Here is a 27916-nt window from a genome sequence, read left to right on the forward strand (position 1 = left end):
AAACAGAGTGGCTCTGGCATAGTTTTGTCACAATACCAAAATTATGACTTCGTTACAATACCTGCCATAAATATCTTGATACTCGATACTGAAACGATATCCAAATCCTAAAATATCTGGAAAAGAACGCAGGCCTCCTCCAAGAGTATTGAGTCATTTGTGTTGAATTTGGTCAATTCTTGGTTTTAAACTTCTAAACTTCCTACATAATTATCATTTTTGTAGTCAGTAAAATAGTCGTTTGTGTGTGAATAAGTCCTTTATTGTTTGTTATAGCTCATTTATATTGTGTGGAGTTTTGGCAATAAATTACCTTTAAATAGCCAAAGTAGGCTAGATCAAGGTCAGTGTTCAAATTACTGCATGCAAATCACTTAATGCTATGCAGAAGAGCCTAATCTTTGATGTAGGTTTGATGTACCCTAGGCCTTCCAATTGCAAAGGGTCAAAAAGTGAATATAGTCTTCTTTGCTCCCAGTGTAATTTAATAAGTATGTTTCAACCACTCAGGCCTTAATCAGATAGGCCTACACCATTATCTGTTGCAATATCTGTGCATTCCTACATTAGGTCTATTTCTTTGATAATTAACATCATTTGCTACCACATAACAAATACCAAACAACAATACAAAAGTTTCTTACAAACTTTCATGCATACTTCTTAAATGTGCTACAGTCAGATGGGTGTCCTAAAGACATAACTAGATCTTGAGCATCTATTACCAGTGTTGAATGAGCAGTTTTTGCAGTGATCACTACTGGACATTCCACATTGCTAGACAGCACTTGAGTGAGGATGACTTATTTCCACTTCACAAATAACCATCGCTATCTGCAATAGCTACAGTACAGGGACAATAATCAGTTCATAGCTGAGGATTTGTCCTAGGTCCACTTCCCTTTCAGCAACATATGCAGTAATGATGCACTGGAGAATGTTTTTTACAAATAATGCAATCTCCATAGCACTCTTCAGCACGACTCAAACATGCACACTCTTCCACTTTTCTGCATGGCTGGAATTTGAATGATAGAAAAGAGCACCAGTGAGATGTTTTAACTAGGCAAGCACAGTCGCCTTTACAGTAAAAAAAAATACAGTGTAAATCCTCTGTAAAGACTGACAACTGTTCATAATAGTTAGTGACAAAATACTTTCTACAAAAAAAAGAGCAGTCACCTACTATTCTATCAATTTATTATCAAGGAATCTATTTTGTTTCTAAACGTCATACTGAATTTTAGCTATTATTTCAATTTAGATTTTAATTTTAGCTTATTTTAATTTGCTACTTGAGGGTCATTGGGGTAATTCCTGTCCTGTCCTACAACATATCTGATACATAAAGAGTATATTAATGCCTTATTTTTTGCAATTCCTATGATATCTGATGGCAAAACCAAAAACTATGTGAATCATGCTAATTATGCTAATTCACAAGCTTAAAACTCAAAATTGAGCTTGGTACACAAAATATTTGAATTCAGCACCCTCAAATTGTGTGAAATAGCCCCTTTACCGACTTTTCCTCAAATTTGCCAACAGGACTTTTTTTTTAAACGTTTGTTAGCTATCTGCTCTCCCTCTAATATCAGTAAGAAGCACTAAGCTAACGCACGCTTCAGACGGCACGACTCCCCCAGTCAAGGCTGCATAGCAACGGCAATGTTTCATAGTTTGTCTTCACCGAAATGGAGTTTGTGACACCAGAGCCTGTCTACAGAGGTGGCACTAACCCTGCGTGAAATCATCATGTTTGATAGGTTGTTAATACATTCTGAAAACGTTACTGTTCTGATCAAGGTCATGCAAAATAAAGCTATCGACTCAATACGATTCAGCCTCTGATTCCTAGTCTGCTTATCTGTTATTCGTGAAAAAAAATCTCATCTCGTCATGTCTTTAGTGTCTTCGTCGGCAATTTCTTTCTTTTTCAAATATCTCAATAACAGCCAACAAACTCACACAGTCAAACCAAAGTTAAGTCATGTTGAAAAGAGGCTGAACCTTGCAAACGATTTACATTTATATGTGACCCCCAGGGGGTGCTCAAGCTCACAATTTGTATAGCTAAGCTAGGCCACCAAACAGAGCTCTCCCTCAAACTATCTAGGCAGGTTATGTCCAATGAAGGAGGAGGAATGGAACTGATGTAATCGAAAAATATACATTTATTAGACACTAGACAGACACCATAAATACACTGATCGGCAATCAGGACAAGCAAATGTGCCACATAGGCAACAGGCAAGAGGCACTTCACACCAAATGGGCCGTACACACAGACACGGCGTTTCACACTTCACACTAGTGAGCACTGCAAACGAAGCACTGTCCCCATAAGAAATATTGCACAATTCCCAGGCCAGATACGTATTACAATGACTGCCAGACAAACAGACAAAGAAACAAACAAAACATTTAAGCTAACAGGTTACCACCAGCAGGCTTCCCCCTAGGCCCACCTACGTTCCCAGTAAACATTCAACAGATGTGGTAGATTTCCGAGGCACATACATACATGAATTGAAATAAAACGAAATAGTTAAATCCAGGAAAAACAGTGGCTTGTTGGACAGACGAAGGCAATCCTCCTGTAATAAAAAGCATAAATGGTTTGTAATGCTACGTTTGGTAGCATTGTAGCATAAACGCCAATTGTAATTGTATGAAGGCCAATACCTTATTAAAATGGCTGCAGTCAGCTGGTTACGCTTTTTAAACTGCGGCACTACTTCCTTTTACTAAATGTAGTAGCAATTAAGTCAGGACTAGATCTCCAATTGAAAGACTAGCTACGTAAAAGGAGTTGAATGAACTTACGTTTTTAAGACCAGCCAAGATGAATTAGGACGAACCAATGAAGTTATACCAGTGTGGATGACTAATAGCTGTGCACACTCTCGCCAGCATCAGCGTTGCTTCTGCCCATAGACAATATCAAGACAGGAAACGGTCAGAGCTATAAACACTACGTGTTACGTCTGAAGGAAAAAGGGAGCAAGTAAACTTACGTTGCTGCAAACCAGTGTGGATTCACTACTCGCTATTATGCGAACAAAGTAGACTTGAAACTGCGTGTACCATTTACTGGTCACCATACACACAGACACCAGGCCGAGCTACAAACAAACAATGAACCGTGTTAAGTGCTACTCGATGGAAACAAGTTTAGTGTTAAAGACCAATAGATGTAAGCTTCTGAAAAGACTCACGTTTTCCTGTTTGCACAGCTTATTCCACAAAGCTCACTCTTCAACGCACACCGCACTATTGTTCTCCTGTCCGCATCTCACTACATTTAAAAGGAAGCGCTTCTGGTGCCACCTGATCCAAATAATCAGCGTCAGTGGGACGGCCTTCAAGCTGCGCTTCCTGTCTCAACCACCCTACCCACTACATATAGACCACTGAAACCACGCATGAATCACACGTGAAAATGACCATCACATTAGGTTGTGACTGGTTGGTTGTGAGCAAGATCTAACGCCCTCCTCCGCGTACATCGGAACTAGCTCCCAGTTAGCATTAATAATCGTTTACTACTTAAACGGCACCGACAATCAAAAAATCCAGTGGAAACTAGATGGCAGAAGTGTGTAGGCCAATCGGCCCACCAGCTTGTTCTACTTTGTCACCTACAGAGTTTGACAGGTACGATCTTTCGAAACGCCATGTTATTTCCCATAGACATTTGACGACCGGAAGTTGGATGGATACGGAAGTTACGGAGGTGGGACTTATTCTGGAGAGGTCTATTCAGGAAGTACAGCGGGGAAAATAAGTATTGAACACGTCAACATTTTTTTCAATAAGTATACTTCCAATGAGGCTACTTGCATGAAATTTTCACCAGACATTAGTATTAACTCAGATGATTCACCCATATAAAAAAATCCAAACATTAAAGTCCATAGGTAGAGTTATGTGTAATAAAGTGGAATGACACAGGAAAAAAGTATTGAACACGCCTGCTGAAATTTCTTAAATACTTTGTGGAAAAGCCTTTATTCGTAATGACAGCTTCAAGGCATTTCCTGTATGACGAAACTAACCAGTTACAGTGTTCTGGTGTGATTTTGGCCCATTCTTTTCAACAGATAGTCCTTTAATATTGAAGATTCCAGGGGTCCCTCTTGTGAATCCTGATCTTTAGTTAACTTCCAAAGCTGTTCAATTGGATTGAAGTCAGGGCCTTGATTTCCTTACTCTGAAACCAATTGAGAGTTTCCTTTGCTGAATGGTTTGGATCATTGTCCTGCTGGAAGGTCTAGCCATGTCTCATCCTCATCATCCTGGTCGATGGTCAAGATTCTCCCAGACCAAAATGACTCAATTCATCATTCCTTCAACTGTATGAAGTCTGCTAGTACCATGAGATGAAAAACAGCCCATACCATGATGCCACCACCTCCAAACCTCACTGTTGGTTGGGTATTTTTAGGGTGATGCACAGTGCCATTTCTCCTCCAAATATGGTGTGTAGTATGACATCCAAAAAGTTCAATTTTGCTCTCGCCTGACCAGAATACATTCTCTCAGTATTTCATAGGATTGTCCAAATGTTGTGTAGCAAACTTTCAACGAGCTTTGACATGTTTTTCTTCAGCAATAGAGTCATGCGGGATGAGCGTGCATAGAGGCCATGGCGGTGGAGTGCATTACCTATGATTTTCTCTGTAACAACTGTACCAAGTCTTTCTGGAGCTTTCTCCGAGTGGTCCTTGGCTCTTGGGCTACTCTTCTGACTATCCTTCTGACTTCCTGGTCAGAAATCTTGCAAGGAGATCCTGTGCATGGCCAGTGATGATGCAGTGATGTTCCTTCCACTTGCAGATAATGGCTCCAATACTGCTTGCTGGATGCTTCGGAAGTTTTGATGTGCATCTGTAACCAGTTCCATGGATATGTTTTGCAACAATAAGGTTGCAAAGATCTTGGGAGAGCTCTTTGCTTTTACCCATTATGAAATGTTTCTTGTTTGACACCTTGGTAACAAAAAACCTTTTTATAGCCCACCAGTATGTACTAACCCAGCTTATATCAATTTTCACAGATAGGAGGGATAATTTATCTAACTACTTATAGATTCCAGTTTGTTCTTTGCCATTTCTTGCCTTTGTGCACTGCTTTTTCTTAGCGTGTTCAATACTTTTTCCCTATGCCATTCCACTTTTTTACTCATAACTCTACTTTTAGACATTAATGTTTGGATTTTTATATATGTGTGGATTACCTAAGTTAATACTAATGTCCGGTGAAAATTTCATGCGAATAGCCTCACTGGAAGTATACTTACTGAAAAAAATGTTGACGTGTTCAATACTTACTTTCCCCGCTGTAGATGACGGGGGGAAAAAAACGTTGACAATCCCTATATGACCGCTTCGCTAGCTTTGCTAGCGGCGGTCATAATAATAACTATGTATACATATTAAGTCAATGGCTGGAGAGTTGTATAATCCAGTGGTTTTCACATTGGGCTCCCTCTATCTTATTGGCTGTACACAGATCCTTTGCCCCCAATCTGGGGCTTTTGTCTGCGACAGTATTGAACTGAATGTTGTATTTATTGGATTAAATCTTTCATAGCCAAAACCCATGTAATGAATACAAGTATTTATTACATTACAGATATACTTATAATTATTGTTTGTCATAGGGCCCAAATTTTCTAGCAGCGCCCTGCTTCAAGCAGATGGGGTCACAACATTGTAGGCTTAAGCTATGCAAGTATCACCACGCAATTGGCTCTAGATCAAAGATCAAATAATTTAGTCTTGCACACGCATCAATAAACGTAATATAGGTAACAGTGTTAACTATAATTAACAACAGTGATGGAAATGAAGGAATGTTTCTGTCATTGTATGCAAATGAACCAGTTCTATTAGTCACACAATTGACTAAACTACACAAACAATTGCATGTGGGTACCCAAACTCTACAGAAGAAAAAAACTGAAACAGGGGGTGGGTATAGGAAACAGGGGGTGGGGGTAGGAAACTGGTGTGTATAAAAGAGTAGCTTAATACCATCACTGGCCTGTTCCACTGGTGTCCGATCATGTCATTGGTTTCATATTCGATTTCTAGGGAGCTCTTCACTGAGCCAAAATACCTAGGAACCAACAGATTTAGCAATTACAGCCTTCTGGACAATTGTGTTTTGTGCTTTGGGAAAACAGTTACAACAGCATATGTGGCTGTGTATGTGTCTGCAATACTTGTTGTTATAATAACTGTTTGTGGCAATCTGCTTGTCATTACATCGGTGTGTCACTTGAAACAACTTCACACACCAACTAATGTGCTTCTCCTCTCTTTAGCTGTGGCAGATATTTTTGTAGGAATATTTGTGATGCCACTGCAATTCATCTGGCTGATAGAGTCATGCTGGTTTTTTGGGACAACCATTTGTGTTTTTTTCAATTTCATGTCATTCTATTTGGGATGTGCGTCTGTTCATAATGTGGCTCTCATTGCAGTGGACCGATACCTGGCTCTGAGCAATCCCTTTTTCTATTCAACGAAAATCACCGTGAACCTCATTATCTTTGTAGCATCTCTGAACTGGATGTTTTCTCTGGGGTACAACATTGCTCTTCTGTACTGCAATGGTTTTTTCACTCATGCTCTAACACTGTGCCCAAGCGAGTGCCTCATTATGGTGAATGAGATATGGCCCTTTGTGGATCTTGTGGTTGTGTTTGTATTGCCATGCTCCATTATGTTAGTACTGTACCTCAAAGTCTTTGCCATTGCCAAGAGACATGCCAATGCCATCACCAGGGTGGCTAATAGCAATCCAGATGCCAATAAGAGTGATGTGCCCAAACGATCTGAGAGAAAAGCTGCAAAAGTGCTTGGTATACTGGTGTCTGTCTTTTTGTTATGCTTGGTGCCCGTTTATATATGCAGCTTTATGGTTGAGATTAACCAAAATCAGATTTTTAATGATGTGTTAAAATATATGACAACACTATTTTACTTGAATTCTTTATTCAATCCAATTATTTATGCTTTGTTCTACCCGTGGTTTCAAAAGAGCATGAAAATAATTGTAAGGTGTCGTATATGTAGCCCCGAGTCTTCTCTGCAGGTGAAGTGATTCAAGCCTTCAATCAACACAGTCACACATGCATGTCAGTCAAAACTTTTTTTCTTTCAGTTTTTTCTTACAGTTGCGGTTTGTTGTTTGGTTCGTATGTTTATGGTTATTATTCTGTTAAATTCTAATCACTAATAATTTAGGTATTCTTAGGCTTTGATTTTACTATAGCCTAAACTGTTCATTTTAATGTAATGTTTATTGATGTCATTGTAAATCGCTTGGACAAACATGGTTATGTCTGATCACATCAATAACAGACCTTGGCCTACTGGTCAGGGAATCTGACTTGTAGCCTAACCAAAAGATGGCCGGTGACCCTTGACTGGTAGAGAAAATGTGTATGGGGCAGCACTCTTCCACATCCACGGATGAAGTGCACTTGTGTAAGGTAGCCAACCCCCAACTGCTCCCCGGGCGCTGGATCAAAGACTGCACTACTCCAGTGTGTGTTCCTAAAGAGCTCAACGCTCCTGGTGTGTGTCTATGTGTACACTGAGCCCCGCGCCCGCCCTCCAGTGGCGGTTCTAGAGATTTTTTCCTGAGGTGGCGAAGGGGTGGCATGAGGTTCCAGGAGGGGGGCCATGGACATTATTCAAAACTTAAAATTCTACGGATTTTATTCAATATCACCTGACTAACATATGCATTTGTCATGTATACAGACCTTACTGTCCTGTATCTGACCCTAGGCAGATGGGTCAGGCCCTTGAGTCGTTGATCTGCTCGAGGTTTCTAACTCTGTATCTCTCTTCCTGTTACCCATGGGCCTTCTTTTCTTTTCTTCTCTTTTCTTTTCTCTGATTGTCTAACACTCTGTAAAGCGATACGAGACATGTGTAATGTTTTGGCGCTCTATAAGTACAATTAAATTGAAATTGAATTGAAATATGTTTTGTTCTCTACACTACATAACACGAGGTGGGAGGCAAATCGGAGATGTAGCTGGTGTTTTGGATGGTGTGGGTATATATATTATATGTGAATTTCTTTTTCTGTGTAATCACTATACAGTCTGTGTAGTCTGTGCTTAAATTATAGTGTCAAAAAGAAATTCTAGGGGGGTTTGGATGTATGTTAAAAAATTACCCCCCAAATGATGTCTTCTATTGAGTTTTGAGGGAATATGGACACATTTATAAAATAAGCCATCAATAGATTTAGGTTATCTGGATTGAAACAAGATTCTGAGGATTTGGGGGTATGCTCCCCCGGAGACATTTTTTAAAACATGACCCCTCAAATGATGTCTTCTAGTGAGTTTTGAGGGAATATGGACACATTTAGTCATAGAAAATAAGCCATCAGTAGAATTAGGTTATCTGGATTGAAACAAGATTCTATTATGACTGTGACTGTCAAAACATTTCCATCTGATTCTATAAAGACTCCTTAAATAATCATTTTTGGATTTATTATAATACAACAATTTAAAATGTACATAACAAAAATGTAATTCTTACTCTACCACCTCAATAATAAACATGCAAACACACACACTGGTGGACAGTAACTAAGTACTGGGTATGGGTATCTAATTCAATTATTTCATTCTTTGGAAGGTTTTTACTTCAACCCCCATTACAATTAAAGGCCAAATATCTTTAGCAGGGATTAGAAATGGTTCAAAGAATGAAAATGAAAACAAACACAGTTTTTGGATGGACGTAACTGAAAACGGGAACAAAACCAATTTCAGTTCTTCCGGAGTGAAAACGTTATTTTCAATTTTAGATAACTGGTTAATAACGATATTTATCGTTCCGAATACTGCTAATATTATTCAAAACTCCATAAGCTTGGAAAGTCACCTGCCCACACAGTGTTCCCCAGACCCCTTATAGGATGAATTTAGTCAGATGTCATGAATCGGTATCTCCCCTGTATAAATGGCTAGAACTACTAGTTGATAAAAAAATATCCAACACTATCTAACTGCCTTTTCCAAGTATGTAGTCTAAATTACTGAAACAATTTGTGAAATAAAATAGGCTACCAGAGACACTAGGCAAATATTTATGGCCTGTCATGCAGTTGGTAGCACCATACATAGGTTAGGCTATTGCAGGCTTAAAGCAAGGACATTTTCTGTGCCTGAAGTTAGGCTATAAAGCATTTTTTAATACCTAATATTTTATAGGTATTATATTATAATATTATGATATCAAATAATGTTTTTGCTCAGAACGAACCTAAATGAAAATCATTCTGTTTTGCCATACAGAATCTAGGCTACTCACTCACTCACAAAGTGGTGGATAATGAAGTACATATAGTTACTGTATTAAAGTACCTTTATATAGATAGATAGATAGATTACTTTATTCATCCCCAAAGGGAAATTATGGTGTTACAGCAGTAATTAATAATAATAATAATAATTAAAAAAGAAATACAATTGGATATAGTCTCTGTTAAAGAGGTTGTAAACTGCATTGACTCTCAGCATAAGATTTTCTCTCATGGCACAAAGGGGAGTTGTTGTAAATAGTTATGGTAGTGGGCAGGAATGATTTTCTATAACACTCCTTGCTACAGCGAAGTTGGAGCAACCTCCAGCTGAAAACACACTGTTGTTTGACCAGTAGTTCATTCAGTGGATGTGAGGTGTTAAGGAGCTTTTGCAACATCCTTCTCTCAACAACTAACTCTAGGGGTTCAAGTGTACTTCCAATTACAGAGCCAGCTCTTTTAATCAACTTGTTGAGTTTTTTGGTGTCATTTGCTCTGATACTGGTACCCCAGCAAATGGCTGCAAAGAAAATGGTACTAGAACCTCCACCTGCATCCTTTGTAGCTTCTCTCTTAGCAAAACAGGTTGTATGGTGTTAAAGGCACTGGAGAAGTTGAAGAACATTATTCTCACTGCACTACCAGCTTCATCCAGGTGGTTGTGGGCTCGCTGAAGCAGGTAGATGATGGCATCTTCAACACCAACCTCACGTTGGTAGGCAAATTGCAGTGGGTCCATTGAGGTGGTCACCTGAGGTCTGAGGTGTGCCAACACCAATCTCTCCAACACTTTCATGCAGTGTGATGTTAATGCCACTGGTCTGTAATCATTGAGGACTGATGGAGAAGAATTCTTGGGTACTGGAATAAGGCATGATGTTTTCCACAGCACTGGAACCTTCATCTGACACAGGCTGGTGTTGAATAGGCACTGTAGAATCCCACATAGCTGTTCTGCACAGGCCTTCAGGACCTTAGGAATTATAAATCTCCTATTAGGAAATAACCTCAAACACGAGTGAACAAGCAACATGTTCATTTCTTGAGGACACAAACTCCTGTGCTGGCCTCAGCTTGTTGGTTCATCTACCAGCAAATGATTGAATTCTACCACCCATCTACCACCCAATGAAACTGGAACATTTAACTGGAATATAAACAATTACATCTCATGCACTAAGCTTCATAGTGATGTGCTTTGACATCATCAAACGTCTAGCCTACTCTGAGTAGGGTTTCTTTGAAAATAGTACTTTTACTTATTGTGATTGAGTAGAATTCCAGTCATGTAACTGTACTTTTACTTTTACCCCCATCACCCAGCTTGACACCGAATAGATATCCTAGTTTGATTTGACATGTCGACCAAAATTGGATAGTCATAGATACTGGGAAAGTGGATGCATGACAATTTTGAGAACCCACGTTGAATTATCACGTGCATTAACGGGTTGACATTGACAGCAGTAGCTAAAATCAAAGGTTATAAACTAGTGACACACACAAATATACTTACGTTAAGCTATGCACGAGCATGCCCTTATTATCTGACCTGACCATCATCAAAACATTCGATGAGACAAAGTCTTGCGGATGTAAATAACGTAGACTAACAGTGATGTTGTTGCCGGGTTAACTGATTATGGACTGACTATCTGATTATAGACTTGGTTCGACTTGGTGGTCAACCACTAGTTGAGACACACATTGTAGTGTTATGCAGAGACCAAATTTCCCTCACGGGATCAAAAGAGTATATATACTTATACTTATATATAAAATTAACAAATCAAAGAACATCTTTCTGGGTTTCTAGATAAGTGTCTCACAATGTTATTTTTTTATGAGTATGGAAATGCAACATAGTTTATCTTTTATTTATTTGCATTGTGCAGGCTATTCACAAATACAGCTTACATAAACAGAATATAGAAACAGGAAAATGTCTCTGATCCATTGTTTATTGCGACTGCAAGATGAAAGAACTTAAATTAACTTAAAGAAGTTAAAATTAGATGGGGAAAATGCTTCTGTTACATTTTGTACATAAGATTTTTCTTGGGGTGTCAATAATTGTGAGCAATGTGTTTTTGTTAAAAAATATTTCTTATTTTATTATTATTATTTCTTTATCAGATTTACCTTTTTCTCAAAATACATTTGCTTCCCTTCAAGGTTGGATTTTTCCTCATTGTTGTTATTGTATTACAATAAATCATCAACAGATTCTTTTTTATACCTGTTTTTAGTCAACTTTAGCAGAGGTGCCGATAATTCTGGAGGGCACTGCATGTTACTTGAAATGAAATCACAAAGACAAATTTTAATAATGTCTGCCAGAGCACCCAAGAAACTAAGCGGAAAAATGATGACATTAATTTACATTGTTTATTTGTTGTTGTTTATTGTTGTTTTTTCATTACTATGAGGGGGTCCGTCAAGCTTAATCCTACCACCTCGTCACACAAATTAGACAGGAATAACTGTTTTTCATTATAGTTTTAGCATAATCATTGCTAAGCAAATTTTACCATTATTGGATAAGAGCATTTATCATGAGATTTACCACACTGTCACATTTATTTTACTTCAATCCATTATATTTAAATGTGGGAGAAAAAAGTATGCCTGAGGTGGGCAAATATGATTTAAAAGTGGAAAAGGCACCCATTTCTGTTCTACTTTAACCACCCTTTGTAGGGCTTTCCTGTCCCTTGCAGTGCAAGCATTAGGTCTACACAGGGATCACAGCTTTACAGATAACTTAAACCATAGGCTATTGTATTTTATGAGGGAAATAATTCTGATGGAGATCAAATGAATGGTAACTCTTGCTACCCTGAGATGATTCAATGTATTTTCATTAGCCTTGCAAGATGGAGAGGCAGGAGGTAGAGGGTGACACGGGAAGCAATTTTCACTCCCGTCCCATCCCGAGCCCGCACAAATACTCCCGTCATATCCCGATCACGTGACAGCCCCCCCAAAAAAATTCTGTCCCGCAAAATCCCGAGAGAAAGACTCCCGAATCCCGTCCCGCTCCCTATGTTGATGTCTAAAGTTATCCGACTGTTAGGCTACAGTAGCGTGCGGTGACCATACATTTTGGTAGGGCAGAAAGCCTTGTCTAACTTTTCTTTAATAGCCGATCATTTTGGGCTATATTAAAATTACATATTTTACAGTACTTTGCTGTAGGCTATGCTTAAATCATTTCATAGTTAGATCTCATCCCATCAGTTAAGTTTGCACCGTTCTCATCACGTTAAACCAGCGAAGCATAGCAACGTTGCTATGAGTAAACAAAACAATTTTTTGTGTTCCGCCAGGGTTATGCGATAAATATATTGAGGAATGCGATCGTCAAGGTGTCATGCCCCAACATTGCATGACACATTAAACTCAACGAGAATCGCTTTCCCGGACAGCTCGTGCAATTGAATAGAGTTGTCCTTTGCTGATACTTTCGCCTGTAACTGTTTCTTTGCATCCATTTTGCCTTAGGGCCTATCGCTGAAGCTGATTGATTGTGAACAGGGCAGCTGCTTGTCTTGCTCTGATAGGCTACCAATCAACAACAAACGTATTGTGGGTTGTAATTGGTTCTCTTTTCTAAAACGAAATGCCTCACGTCTTTGGGCGCACTCACTGCATTGCAGCGTCATTTTTTAAGTTAATAATCTCTGGCTTCCCGCCAGCTCCCGTTTATTATTTCCTGTCCCGTCCCAATCACGTTACCAACAGTGAAATTTACTCCCGTACTGCGGGAAACCCGCGGGAATACCGTGACCCGCGGGAGTCCCGAAAAATTGTCACCCTCTAGCAGGAGGAGTTCCCATAATAGGCAAAAAGTGTTTCTGTCATTCCCTCTCAAAGCCATGTTGTCGAGGGTCAATTACTAGACTCCAGGCCAATAGATGGCGATAAAGCACAATATGGTTTCGGACCTATCGTCTTTATGTGAAGCTAGCGACATTATATGGCAATAATACTATAGAGTTGAAAACGTCCATAAAAGTCTATAGGCTACAGTTTAGTTTTCCCATATGAGTTTGCCTCAGCCCTATTGCAACATTTGCCAATACTTTTTGACAAAGTATTACTTTGTCACTAAATAGACTGGCTGATCGATGACTTGGTCGATCGATGGCTGATCGATCACTTGGAGCATGGAGCATTATGTCACTTTTTATTGACTTTTACGTGAAAGGTTAGGTATAATATTAATAATAATAATCATATATTTCTCATAAACCTCGAGGCAGCCAGGCTACTTTATATTTCTTCTAAAATGTGAGATTACGCTCAACTAGTAGCCTAAGTGTTCTCACTTTATGAAACAGAGCGATATTCTTTGACGATGACCAGATGTTCTTATATTGGTTTTCAGGTAGGATGACACAGTTCAGATCATTCAATTTGACCTGTATGCTAATTGTTGTGTATAGTATAAATCATAAAGACATGAAAGGTAAAATGAAAGGGATCATTCCACAGGTATGAGGGAAACGCTGATATTTTGAAGGAGGGAGGGGGACTGTAGCAGCCATTATTGTCGCTGACTTCCCAAAGAATACTGTTGTTAACAGAACCCTCTGACACAGTCTGCTAATATCCCAACTTTAACTAATCCAATGTAGATTCCTATATGATTGTCGCACCCCACTGCGTTTAAACTAATTAACGCTTCACCATGGTAAGATGTGTATTTTATGTACCACTCTGCAGCTAGATTAGTGGCAGTGTAGCTAATAACATAGGTGTTGATAGCTTGCTAGGTTAACTTAGCTGTTAGAAACTCGTAGCTGTTCTACGTCTCTTTCCTTTTCCTCTCTTTAAAGGAGAATTCCGGTGTGATATTGACCTAAAGTGTATTGAAACATGATACCGAGTGTGAACGTATGTCTCATAGCCCATCTCGGCTTGTCCCCTGCACTCCAAAATCTGGCGCTAGTTAGCCAATGCTACCAACAGCTTTTTCAATTGTGGTGCTTCGGCATCGGGCTAGCCATGAAAATAAATCACTGTTTTACACCATTTACGAGGCTCAATGTATCTCCACACTTCATTGGTAGACTTCCGAGGGCCCTGACATTTAAAACGAGACATTGAGAACTTTGAAAAAGCACTGGTAGTTTACTTACAAGACGATTTATACAGACAGTATCTTCACGAAGTTTAGCGTTTGCAGCCATCTTGAATTTAGTCACGATAAGTCGAGCTACGAGTAAGAATGAACAGGTATGATCAGGGATCAGATTCCAAAAATAATTCAGTGAAAATGCATGGATTCCAGTTGCTGCTACTGGAAGAAACTGGAATCCATGCATTTCCACTGAATTATTTTTGGAATCTGATCCCTTATCATACCTGTTCATTCTTACTCGTCGCTCGACTTATCGTGACTAAATTCAAGATGGCTGCAAACGCTAAACTTCGTGAAGATACTGTTCACACTCGGTATCATGTTTCAATATACTTTAGGTCAATATCACACCGGAATTCTCCTTTAAAGTAACTTAATGAACGAATTTCCATTCATGATGCAGCCTTGGGTTTTTGCACTCAAATGCTAAAATGTGGAAACATGCGTTACTGGAAAGGAAGAGTAAGAATAAAGAGATGGACATTTTAACTGCTATCAACTTATTTAGATGTAGCATGTTAGCATTATTCTTTTAAATAACAGTCCGTAGAAGCTAGCTATCAAACATAGGCTAACTAGTTAACGATCCCGTCGCGTTAATCATGCCACTTTAACTTTTTTATTTTTAAAGCAGGCATAGGCTACCTGTTGGCATGTAATTGGGCTACGGGTTTTCTTCAGGAATGGCATGAACGGGCACTGCACTAGTATCATAAAAATGTCTTCATCCTCGGTGCCACGGTTCAGGTAGTTATTTAGGAAAAACTGCATTTTTTGGGTTTGGTGGGGCCCAGCGCGGGGAGTGGCCCCCGGGGACCAAACGAAATTTTTCCGTAAAAGTCTAGTGGGGCTAGCCTGGGTGCCATTCCGAACTTAGTCCCACCCACAACTGAGGTCGGGAAGTTCGGTCTGGCATTGCTTCATTGTGGTGGAAGTATGCTTGCCCTATATCAGGCGGACCAATCAAATCAGGCTTTACGATGATTGACAGGTAGCAACAGCGCCTGGTCTATCACGTCATCTGAGCACGCTGAGATTAGGCTTATGTTTGAAACAAAAACACTGTGGTTCTTGGGAATGAAGGTAGTAATCAACAATGACAAAACACTTCAATACTGTCACAAATGCTTTTTTCTTCTTAGCTAAACATATATGCATAACAGCATGTGTAAGGCCGATCATAAAGCACACAGCAACAAACAAATGTCAGACGGCGCTGAACACAAACAAGACGCACCAAACAGTTCATTTGAATGACGCGCGTAGCGCGGTATCTTTATCAATGCACCAATTATTCCGTGCACCCACACAATACTCAAATCACCCCCCTTGTCTCAGTCCACAACATTAAACTAAAAGTCCAAACTAAAGGAAAACTTCAGGTCTTTCCCAGGATCGCGCTACAGTCTTTATATTCCAACCAGGAAACAGGTAGGCCGCGAAAATAATCCTCTGTCGTAACGCAGCGAAAAATAAATAATCCACCACAAAAAAGGCAAAAGGTCAAGCGCTGATTCAGTGGTATACCACGCCAAAAAATACTCAAACGAGATAGATCTCACCAGATCCGTTGAACGTCGGGCAACGTTACCACGCGAAGTTGAAGTTTGGGGTCCGGGCACGTCCTCTTGCTGGAGACGCGCGTATGAATTACAGTCTATGCAGTTGCACAACGTTCTCTCCTCTCCTCCATTAAAGCAGTCTCTTAAGACGTGTTTGAAGCGTTATCAAACCAAGGGACTAGCTTTAACCCTTTAGGCGCCAGAGGTTTTTTTCCGAAACGATCAATTTTGACATCTTCATTTCAAAAGGCTATATCTCAAAAGTGATAAGAGATAGAGACTTTCTGTAAATTAGAGAAATATTAAGGATGACCCAAAGTTTATGTAGAGATTAAATGTTTATATCTAATTTGCATATTATGACGTCATATGGTGGCGGCCATCTTGGATTATAGAATTTTCATGAAAAGTCGCATGTTTGAATGATAAAATGCACCACTTCTTTCCCCCCAAAATGTCCCTCACCTTCTGTATGCTATATTGCACAATACTGAATGCTCAGGTAAATAGTAAGTAGTGAACAAACTGTGTAAATCATTACTAATAAATGGCAGAAACAAACCAAATGCATGTAGCGGTAGACTGGCCTTTTGCTGTAGAGATTTTCCATTTACTACATACAGTAGGCACTCTGATTCCATGTATGGGGCACATATATATTATTCAGATGACACACAAACACAAGTAGACAAGACCTGTTTAGTTTAAAAGCTCATTTGCCACGGCAAGGCACAGATCAGGAGTGAGATGACGAGACAAGACAAGAGACAATGTGAGTATTTTTTTTCTTTTTGTTGTTTTTGTTGATGTTTTTTTGTTTTTTTTCTTACCTGACAAAGACACACACATCACAAGGACATGAACACACAAAAAGGAACACATAGTGTATGTCCTAAATTATCAGGGAAATAGATAGCAAATCAACAGTGTAAATCATTACTAATAAATGGCTGACATTTTTTTTGCTGTAGAGATAATGACTCCCTATCCCTATCCATACAGGGCCGGCATTCCCATCATCTTGTGATAGACTATGCATGACCTAATGTGTGTGTGTGTGTGTGTGTGTGGGAGAGAGAGCGTGTCACCACCTCCACCATGCGAGCAGCATGGCCAGATCTGCCTCGCGCGCGCCGAGTGGAGAGAATTTGCGCAGCTCGGACTAGGCCTACTGTCATTCTCATTGCGACTCCCCACACTGCCACTACGTTCCCCCCTAACTGTCCTATGAGCACTTCGACCTCGTCTAACATACCCAGTGGCATTAGACAAAGGCTCCACCAAGTTACCGTCGCCGCGATTGTGGAGAGGCACACGTTCAGAAGACAGAAGCTAGCACGGACATTAGGCTACCTCCAGCCTCGTTCGCCACACCACTAACACCCTGCTAACTTCCCGATGAACACTCCGAACCCGTGAAATATTATTCCCACCAGTGACATTGGGCAAACGATTCAACGTTTGTGCTTGGTGTAAGCTAAACTATGGAGTAAACTCTCACTTTGTCCAGCTGCATCATTGCAAGGCAGGGACGCATCTGAAGCCTCACTAAACGAATCACCGTCATTTTCTGAAGGCAGATATTCCCCTTCAGAATCAGGGTCCGCGAATAAAAGACCCAACACTTCATTTCAGGTAAACTTTTTTGATGCCATTAGACGATAATCTAATGCAAATACTCGCTGACGTTGACAATATCGCTCTGATAAAGTAGCTCACACGCACACTAGCTCCGGTATTGCACGCACTGATTCACTGCAGCTGTAGCGCGAAAGTTTTGTTTAAAGCGTGCCCTTTTTTCGACTCGGGGATGACGTATGACATGTCTGCCATCTAGTGGAGTGGAAGTCGAACGAAATATGACACCCTATTTGACTAAATCGGCCGTTTTATTCAGTACCGCATCTTGTCGACTGTGGCGCCTAGAGGGTTAACTCTCTGTAGCCGCAGCAAACACTACTGGCGCCACGTATTCAAACACATCCGCACTTGCTGAATCTCTCCACGGAACCACCGACTAGTCATGGACAGACTAAATACTCTTGAGACTGACTTCAGAGATTCTGTTAATAGTGCCTTGAACAGAGAAGCAGGTATAAGGAGTTATGTGGACCGAAGTGTTGAGGCGCTTGAGCAATGCATGATAACAACACTGAAACAGTTTGAGAAAAAATTAGTGGAGTGCTTACAAAGGCGTGATGAAAAATGGAAAGCAGAAATTGAACGGCTGAAACGCGCCAGCCTTGTTGCTCTCCCGAGGCCTTATCCACGCACGGGAGCTACTATTCTTCCACCTCATAGCCGCTCCACTCCTGCTCAAGTTTCCTATGGTGTTCCATTGGCACCTAGTTACTCCAGTGCGTTCACACAAACTTATGCTTCTCTTAGCACGGCAGGGCCTATGACCCCGTCTATCAGTGGCATCACTCCTCTTCTCACCAACGTGACCACTCCTGACATGGCAGCTAGTTCTGACAGTGCTGTGCAGCCCTCTTCTCCTCATGTTCAAGAGCTCATTCCAAGCCAACCAGCTCATAGTGTGGTAGGTGCCCAGCTTCAGACACCCTTCATGGGAGCACTGTCTCAGCCACCTACACAGCCTTTTACACTAAGCACAAGCCTTTCACCTCTTTTGAGTGCTTCAGGTAGCCAACCCACCCTCAGACCTGCTGTGGTTTATTCCAGGCCGGCTATACAGATGGAGTTTCCTTCTTTTAGTGGGTCCAGGGAAGTGGCCGATGTTCTTAATTTTGTTGATCGCTGCGAAACGTTTTTTGCAGTGCGGCCATTGTCTGATGCAGAGCTGATAGGCGCCCTGTCCAACACGCTTAAATGGCCAGCACATAGCTGGTGGATGGTGGCGAAAAACAATGTGCACAACTGGCCTGAGTTTAAGAACGCCTTTAAGGATGCCTTCCTCCCTCCTGATTACCTCACCGAGGTAGAAGAAAAGCTACGGGACATGGTACAGTTGCCAGATCAGTGTCTGAGGGATTTTGCTTACGACTACCGTGCTCTTTGTCTGTGGTGGAAACCAGACATCACAGAGACTGAGTTGGTGCGCAAGATCCTGAACAACTGCAAGCCTCGAATAGCTGGCTGTCTCAGGGGCACCGTCACAAACATGGACCAGCTGGTTCAGATTGGCACCCTGGTGGAGAAAGACTGCAGCTCATCTAAAGAGTACTGGGGAAAGGTGGACCAGCAAAAGGCCAAGGAGAAGGGCTTAAAGAAGACCCAGGACAAGGGGCCTTCTAAGGATGCCAGGAAACCTGCTGATGTTGTGACGGTAGTGCAGCTGGGACGGAAGCCTCCAGTGGTGCTCCCAATTGGAGTGAGGGGAAAGCAGTGCCATGCGGTGTTCGACACTGGATGCACCTACTCACTTATGCAGCAGAGACATTTATCATGGCTGACCACCACCTGGCTTTCCCGATCATCCTAGGCTTGGACTTTCTCAGCAAAACCTCCACCATCATAAATATGGGAGACCAGACCTATGGAGTGAAGGGACCCAGGGGCTATACTTTCCATACTTTTCTGTCTCACCCGCTAGAGGGAACATTGAGGCAGGAGCCTGAAGCTCGTTCCAATGCCAGCCTATATGTAGCTGTTCCCTGCCCAGGCTCATTGGGTCCATTTGCATCATTGGAAGTGGCGCCTCCTGTTTTTCCAGACCACCCTCCAGAGGTCAGGGAACTGTTCCAGGCCTGGCCCATGGTATGCTCTGGGACACTGGGCAAGACCAGAGTTGAGGAACACTGGATCTTCACCACTGACGAGGTGCCTGTCCGCTGCCGGGCATACAGGGTGTCGCCCTTCAAGCGGCAGATCATCGCTGACCATGTGGAGCAAATGCTCAAGGATGGCATTATTGAGCCATCACAGTCTGCCTGGGGTGCTCCGGTGGTCTTAGTCAAAAAGCCAGATGGCTCCATTCGATTTTGTGTGGATTTTCGCCGTCTGAATGCCAAAACCCACCCAGACGCCTACCCCATGCCTCTGATCCACGAGCTACTGGAGTCTATGCATGGGGCAGCAGTCTTCAGCACCCTTGACCTGAAATCCGGATATTGGCAGGTCACCATGTCCGCAGACAGTAAGGCCAAGACGGCCGTGATAACACCCATGGGCCTCTACCAGTTCCGGTGTATGCCATTTGGGCTAAGTCACGTTTCAGCGGCTAATGGAGAAGGTCCTGGGGGAGCTTAGAGGGAAGATCTGCTGTGTGTACATCGATGATGTCCTAGTCTTTTCACCCACGCCTGAACAACATCTCCGAGATCTGCAGGCTGTCCTCGGGAAGCTCCATAAGGCTGGACTGACACTTAACCTTAAGAAGTGTGCCTTTTTCCGGCAGGAGCTGAAGTTCTTGGGTCACGTAGTCTCGGACAAGGGCGTGCAGGTGGATCCAGAAAAGACTCTGGCAGTGACAATGTATCCACCGCCCACTAACCTCAAGACCCTCCAGCGTTTCTTAGGCCTTGTGGGGTGGTATCACAAATTTATCAATCGTTTTGCAGACCTGGCTGCCCCATTGAATCGGCTGAAGAGAAAGGATGTGAAGTGGGTCTGGTCAGAGGAATGTCAGCAGAGTTTCGATCAGTTAAAAAGGGCGCTGGTGGACGCACCTATCCTCATGCAGCCTGACACCTCCCTGCCGTTTGAAATCCACACTGACGCCAGTGATGTGGGTTTGGGGGCTGTGCTGGTGCAGAAAACAACTGAAGGGGAGATGGTGATCGCCTACGCATCCAGGGGGTTGCGTGGTGCAGAGTGCAATGACTCCACCTCTGAAAAGGAGTGTCTTGCAGTCGTCTGGGATGTTGAGAAGTGGAGGCACTACCTTGAGGGGGCGGAGTTCACTGTACACACAGACCATGCTGACCTGGGCCTTCAATTGTCCGAAAACGTCCTCTCGCCTGACTCCAACAGTTTAAATTCAAAGTCCAGTACCGGAAAGGCCTCCATAACATTGTGCCTGATGCCCTGTCCCGAGCGGTTACACCTCCTTCTTCAGCTGCAGTCTGTGCTGTGGCAAATGCCTCCAATTCCTCCGATCTGCCCTCTTCCCTGTCTGAAATAAGGGAGGCACAAGAAGAGGATTCAGAGGTCAGCAACTTGGCCAAACAGGCAGACACCCTTAGTAGGCCTGACAGGATAGGCTTCACAAAGCTGCAAGGCCTCCTGTATCGACGGTCTCCTGTGAGGGAAGGGGGGGATGAATATCAGCTGGTTGTCCCAAAGTCTCTTGTGCCTGTCTTTCTGGCCTACTTCCACAATCATCCTCTGAGTGGGCATCTGGGCAGGCTGAAAACACTCCTGAGGATCCTTGAGGTAGCCTGGTGGCCATCCGTTCGCAAAGACGTTTGGAATCACATCAAGGTCTGTACCATCTGCCAAGTCTACAAGGCTGAAAATCAGAAGCCGGCTGGCCTCATGCAGTCTACTCCAGTGGAGGATCCTTGGGAAAAGCTGGGGATGGACCTCATGGGGCCCTTTCCCCGCAGCAAAAAGGGCAACACCTTCCTTCTCGTCCTCGTGGATTATTTCACAAAATGGGTAGAGATGTTCCCTTTAAAAGATGGCAAGGCACACCGCATTGTGTCCGTCTTAAAGGATGAAATCTTCACCCGCTTTAGTGTCCCACGGGAGTTGGTCTCTGACCGGGGTCCGCAGTTCACTGGCCATGAAATGCCTAACCTCTGCAAGACCTGGGGAGTGACGCAGAAATTCACCACCAGTTATCACCCCCAAGCCAACCTCACTGAGCGGTCCAACCGGTCCATCAAGACGATGATTGCGTCATATGTGGGGGACCAACATAAGAACTGGGACCAGTGGATCAGGGAGTTCCGTTTCGCCATCAATGCTGCCCATCATGAGACCACGGGCCGCACACCTGCAGAGCTGGCGCTTGGACGGACCCTGAAGGGCCCCCTGGAGAGACTCATTGGTTCACCTCCTACGCCACAACAGTCACCATACACACTCCTGGAGAGACAAAAACAAATGAATGAGCAAATCAAGAAGAGAGTTGAGGCGTGTCAGTCCAGACATGCCAGGTATTACAATACCCACAGGAGAGGTGCACAACTCCTGCCGGGAGACCTGGTCTGGGTCCGTACTCACCCACTCTCTAAAGCATCAGAAAACTTCTCATCGAAGCCAAGTGGTCAGGTCCAGCTACTGTGATGAGAAAACTAGGCCCAATCAATTACCGTATACAGTGGAATGACCAAGAAAAAAAAATGGACACTGTTAATGTGGTCAACCTGAAGCCCTACTTCGGGGTTCAGGCCCCGATGCCTCCGGCTGGGGGGGGGGGATCTGTGACACCGTCACATTAATTTAAGTGTTCTTTTACATTTATTATTGCACAGAACATTACCTTGATTTCATATAATGTTTATGTATGAGGAAAGATATATTCATATGTATATCTGTGTAATATATGTATTGTCCACTGTGGTTTTGGTAAGAATGGGGGGTGTCTCTTTAAGGCCTCGGCCGCCCGCGATTCCTATGACCGCGCACCCAAGCTTACTTAGGTGGGTGCGCCGGGTGTGTGAGGGTTCCGTGGAGAGATTCAGCAAGTGCGGATGTGTTTGAATACGTGGCGCCAGTAGTGTTTGCTGCGGCTACAGAGAGTTAAAGCTAGTCCCTTGGTTTGATAACGCTTCAAACACGTCTTAAGAGACTGCTTTAATGGAGGAGAGGAGAGAACGTTGTGCAACTGCATAGAGTGTAATTCATACGCGCGCCTCCAGCAAGAGGACGTGCCCGGACCCCAAACTTCAACTTCGCGTGGTAACGTTGCTCGACGTTCAACGGATCTGGTGAGATCTATCTCGTTTGAGTATTTTTTGGTGTGGTATACCACTGAATCAGCGCTTGACCTTTTGCCTTTTTTGTGGTGGATTATTTATTTTTCGCTGCGTTCCGACAGAGGATTATTTTCGCGGCCTACCTGTTTCCTGGTTGGAATATAAAGACTGTAGCGCGATCCTGGGAAAGACCTGATGTTTTCCTTTAGTTTGGACTTTTAGTTTAATGTTGTGGACTGAGACAAGGGGGGTGTTTCGAGTATTGTGTGGGTGCACGGAATAATTGGTGCATTGATAAATATACCGCGCTACGCGCGTCATTCAAATGAACTGTTTGGTGCGTCTTTTCTTGTTTGTGTTCAGCACCGTCTGACATTTGTTTGTTGCTGTGTGCTTTATGAACGGCCTTACACATGCTGTTATGCATATATGTTTAGCTAAGAAGGAAAAAGCATTTGTGACAGTATTGAAGTGTTTTGTCATTGTCGATTACTACCTTCATTCCCAAGAACCCCTTGTGCGTTTACAGTAACAGAGCTGTTTAAAAAGAACGTTAAAGGGCTGATTGTTACAACATGTTTGTAGCATATCTATCCAATTGAGTGCAGAGGCATTCCCGCCCTGTATCGGTTGAAACACGCCATATAATTAAGTCCCAATGGGGCAGTATCAGACTCAAATTCTGACTAGAATTGAGTATGACAATGTCAGGCTATAGTGGGGCTACATACCTACCAAATTTCATGTGCCCCGGTGTTTCGGTGTCCCGAGTATCGTTGACCAAAAATAGACCTCTCCAGAATAAGTCCCGCCTCAGTAACTTCCGTATCCATCCAACTTCCGGGCGTCGAATGTCTATGGGAAATAACATGGCGTTTCGAAATGGTTGATGCTAGAATGGATCAGCCGGACGGACAGGGGGCGGTCGTTCCGAACGTTCGATGCAGGCTCTGGTTGCGTTGTTAAGCAACCGATGACGCTCCAGCTTCCAGCGCTGCAAATCAGCAAAATAACGACTTTTGAAAATCTCTCCGACTTAAATACTTTCGTACAGGGAGTGGAGGACGAGTCGAGATCAAAGTTCATAACCTTTTCTGTTGACTGTAACTTCAATAACAAAGGTAAAGGTACATGTACAAAACATGTTTTTAATAACACCGCCGGTGCTTGTCAACACAGAATGGGCACCTTCGCACGTCAGCCGTGTATACTGGTAGTGAACAGGGGGATCGGGTATGCCAGCCATTCCTTACACCGGACTCCCAATCATGTTTGTTGGGTCGAAAAGGCTGGTCTAAAATGTGCTATATAAATAAACTGCCCTGACTTGCTCCTGTAACTGTTATCAAATCAAGTGTACTTTTCTACTGTAGCCTAAACCAACTGAAGTCACATAGCTTCTAGCTACGATAATTTCTATATTGGCGAACGAAATGCATTTGAGCTCCAACTCAAACAAAGCAATTTCACCTAATCAAACCGTATGTTTTCTGAAAGCTTCTGAAGGTTCATGCCCTCTCAATAATTAAATGCTTGTAGTTGTACAACAACAGTTTTCGTTAATATATCGTGGTAGCCAACTAACGTTAGTCCTTATTATAAATATTAGCCTGTGGAGTCGCTAACTTTAGTTGTCGTTTTGTTTTGGCTGGTGATGCGATAGGGCCTTGTGTTGGTGCATACGATATATTAACACCTCTTCCGGAGTCTCTTATCTCTTATCTTCTGGGGTTTAGTTAAACAAAAGTATTATATTATATATAATATTAATATAAATCATAGCAAACTGACACCAATTTTACACTGCTCGGATGACATCGACGCAGGAAAATAACAGTAAAACTAGCCTTATTTAAACACAATGACGCAGATTTATTTTAGGCTATAATATTGTCTGAACTTTTCACACTGTCGGTCTGTTTTTCTCATAGGGTTTTCTCTGGTGCGAAAGCAACGCTTTTACCGCGCCATTAGAATGTTAACTAAGGTGCAACGCAACAATCGGCATCTGCATCGAACGTTCGGAACGACCGCCCCCTGTCCGTCCGGCTGATCCATTCTAGCATCAACCTTTCGAAATATCATACCAGTAAAACATCTGTAGGTGGCGAAGTAGAAAAAAATGGTGGGCCGATTGGCCTACACACTTCTGCCATCTAGTTTCCACTGGGTTTTTTGATTGTCGGTGCCGTTAAAGTAGAAATATATAGTGGGAGAGCAGCTTCACAGAAGAGAACTTCTGACGGCAAATTTGAGGAAAAGTTGGTAAACCACCCTTCTGAATATTTTGTTTACCAAGCTCAATTCTGAGTTCTAAGCCCCATAATCAGCATTTTAACATAAAATAGTGATTTTTTTTTTTTTGCTTTTTGCTTATTTTTCCCTAACTTGGGTTGATTTCAAAAGTAATCACTAAAACCAAATAAAACTGTTCTCTAAATACATGTTTGAGCATTAAAGAAGCCATACTATAGTTTATTAACATATTTAATGGGAACATGATTACAGTTAACATGCAATAAACTCGGAAATTCTAATCAAAACACAACCATATTTTTATTGCCAACATAGTGAGTCACTCATGTGGTGTTTAATGCATTTCATCACAATAACAATTCAATTTCAATTTATTGTGCTTATAGAGCGCCAAAACATAAAACATGTATCATGGCGCTTTACAGAATGTAGGCAATCAGAGAAAGAAGGAAAGAAAGGAAGAAGAGAAAAGCAAGAGAGAGGCCCATGGGTAACAGCGGCGAGGAAAAACTCCCTAGAATTGGAGATATATATAGGAAGAAACCTCGAGCAGATCCACGACTCAAGGGCCTGACCCATCTGCCTAGGGTCAGTACATGACAGTAAGGTCTGTATACATGACAAATGCATATGATAGTCGGGTGTAGAGAATAAGACATGGTGTTAAGCACTTGAGCTGAAAGTTACAAGAGGTGGGATGATTACGTATCCGTTATGGTAATTCAATATTCCTGATTTAGTGACAGAAAGTTCAATAGTCCAGCGTTGGAATTGTCCAGGGGAAGGGAGTTGTCGAGGGGCATGTGGTGGGTTGGCAGACGGGCCAGTAATCCAGGCAGAGTTGTCATAGGCTGGTGGTGGGTCGCTAGGCTGTACGGGCCAGGAATCCAGATAGAGGGCAGTAGTAGGGCAGTCGAGGATGGGACTTCAGGTGAGATGGGTGAGAGGAGGGCCAACACACGGATGGTTGATGACTGGTGATGATATACCTCACAAGTGAGGTACAGTAAGGGGGAAGAAAGAGAGATGTAGAGTGGGTTAGTATTATTGAAAATCAAAATGGTTAATGTCAATAAGTAATCAGTAGTACTATATATTGTTACAGTATACCATGGTGGGAATAGGCAAGAGAGGGAGAGTTGAGGGAGAGAGGGAGAGAAGGGGGGAGAGGAGGGGGGGGGGTTGTACGGCGTGACACATGAAAAGTCCATGACAGCACTATGCTATAGCAGCATAACTAAGGTATGGTGAGGGGTAGTCGACACCAGCACAGGTATGGTCAGTGACCACCATCGCACGCGCGACTGGGGTGCCAGTCACACGAGGACTCAGCAGGGTGGTCCATTCCAAAAACCCTGAGGTTGGTGAATTTCACGCACCATACCTAACTATGGGAGGCAGTAAAGAGGTATGTTTTAAGTCTAGACTTAAAAATAGGGAGGGTGTCTGCTAGTCGAATTGAGGTAGGAAGATTATTCCAGAGGAGGGGTGCGCGATAGCTGAAAGCTCTGCCTCCTACTGTAGTTTTTGAGATTCTTGGAATTACAAGAAGGCCAGTATTCTGTGATCGTAGCGGTCTGGGTGGGTTATATGGGACTAGGAGATCTTTAATATATTCTGGTGCCTGGCCATTAATGGCTTTGTATGTTAGAAGTAATATTTTGAAGTCAATGCGACTTCTAACAGGCAGCCAGTGTAGAGATGCCAGGATAGGGGAAATATGTTCATATTTTTTAGTTCTAGTGAGTGTGCGAGCAGCTGCATTTTGTATAAGCTGTAAGCTCTTTAGACAGGTGTTATTGCAGCCAGCGTATAGAGCATTGCAATAATCAATCCTTGAGGTGACAAAAGCATGGATTAATTTCTCAGCGTCTGATAGGGATAAAGACTTCCTTATCTTTGAAATGTTCCTTAAATGATAGAATGAAGCTTTGGTAATCTGTTTTATGTGATTACTTAGTGATAGGTCTTGGTCAATTGTAACTCCTAGATTTTTAACACATGTGGATGAGGATAGTCGGAGATCAGTAAATGTAGCCTGCGATGAGGATAGGATATCCCTCATCTTTTTAGGACCTAAAACCATGACTTCTGTTTTATCGGAGTTCAAAAGCAGGAAATTGTTTGTCATCCATGTCTTTATGTCTCGTATACATGTGTCAAGTTTGGCTAGCGGAGTCAATTCGTCAGGTTTTATGGAAAGGTATAGTTGTGTATCGTCTGCATAAGAATGAAATTTAATGCCATGTTTCCTAATTTCTGAGCCTAGAGGAAGCATATAGAGAGAAAATAACAGGGGCCCTAGTACTGAGCCTTGAGGGACCCCATATTTTACCATAGTCTGGGTAGATGGTTCATTGTGAACCTGTACAAATTGTCTGCGGTTGGAAAGGTATGATCTAAACCAAGCGAGTGCTGAGTCTTTAATGCCTATCGAATGTTCAAGCCTGTGGAGTAGTATGTTGTGGTCTATGGTGTCAAAGGCAGCACTGAGGTCCAGGAGGACCAATATTGATATATGTCCATTATCGGCAGCGATGAGGAGGTCATTAAAAACTTTAACTAAGGCTGATTCAGTACTGTGGTGAGCTCTGAAACCAAACTGATATAATTCTTGGATTTTATTCATATGCAAGAAGGTACCAATTTGTTTCGACACTATTTTTTCTAGTATTTTTGACAAAAAAGGGAGATTAGATATAGGCCTATAGTTGGCCAGGTTGTTAGGGTCAAGGGTAGGCTTTTTGAGGGATGGCTTAATGACAGATAACTTAAACGAC

The 27916-nt window shown here is 42.3% G+C and overlaps 2 protein-coding genes across 2 annotated transcripts in view; both read left to right on the top strand.

Annotated features, from left to right (window-relative positions):
- The first annotated feature begins 6189 nt into the window (after positions 1 to 6189).
- Positions 6190 to 7113, top strand: LOC143109963 (trace amine-associated receptor 13c-like). Its single transcript, XM_076272764.1, has one exon. It carries the CDS (start codon positions 6364 to 6366, stop codon positions 7111 to 7113), a length of 750 nt encoding a protein of 249 aa, XP_076128879.1. The 5' UTR covers positions 6190 to 6363.
- A 6796-nt stretch (positions 7114 to 13909) lies between these two features.
- LOC143109868 (uncharacterized) overlaps positions 13910 to 27916 on the top strand; it is a 46782-nt gene continuing 32775 nt past the window's right edge. The window contains exon 1 of the mRNA XM_076272668.1: positions 13910 to 14041. Within this exon, the coding sequence (XP_076128783.1) occupies positions 14039 to 14041 (3 nt within the window). The 5' untranslated portion in view covers positions 13910 to 14038. The remainder of the gene's footprint in view (positions 14042 to 27916) is intronic.

Source organism: Alosa pseudoharengus, unplaced genomic scaffold, assembly GCF_046254945.1.
Source record: "Alosa pseudoharengus isolate Yale_2024_CS ecotype anadromous, Long Island Sound unplaced genomic scaffold, YU_APseudo_1.1 YU_APseudo_1.1_scf_7, whole genome shotgun sequence".
NCBI lineage: Eukaryota > Metazoa > Chordata > Actinopteri > Clupeiformes > Clupeidae > Alosa > Alosa pseudoharengus.

Coding starts and splice junctions, on each gene's coding strand:
- LOC143109963 (XM_076272764.1), top strand. CDS start 6,364: ATGCCACTGCAATTCATCTGGCTGATAGAGTCATGCTGGTTTTTTGGG.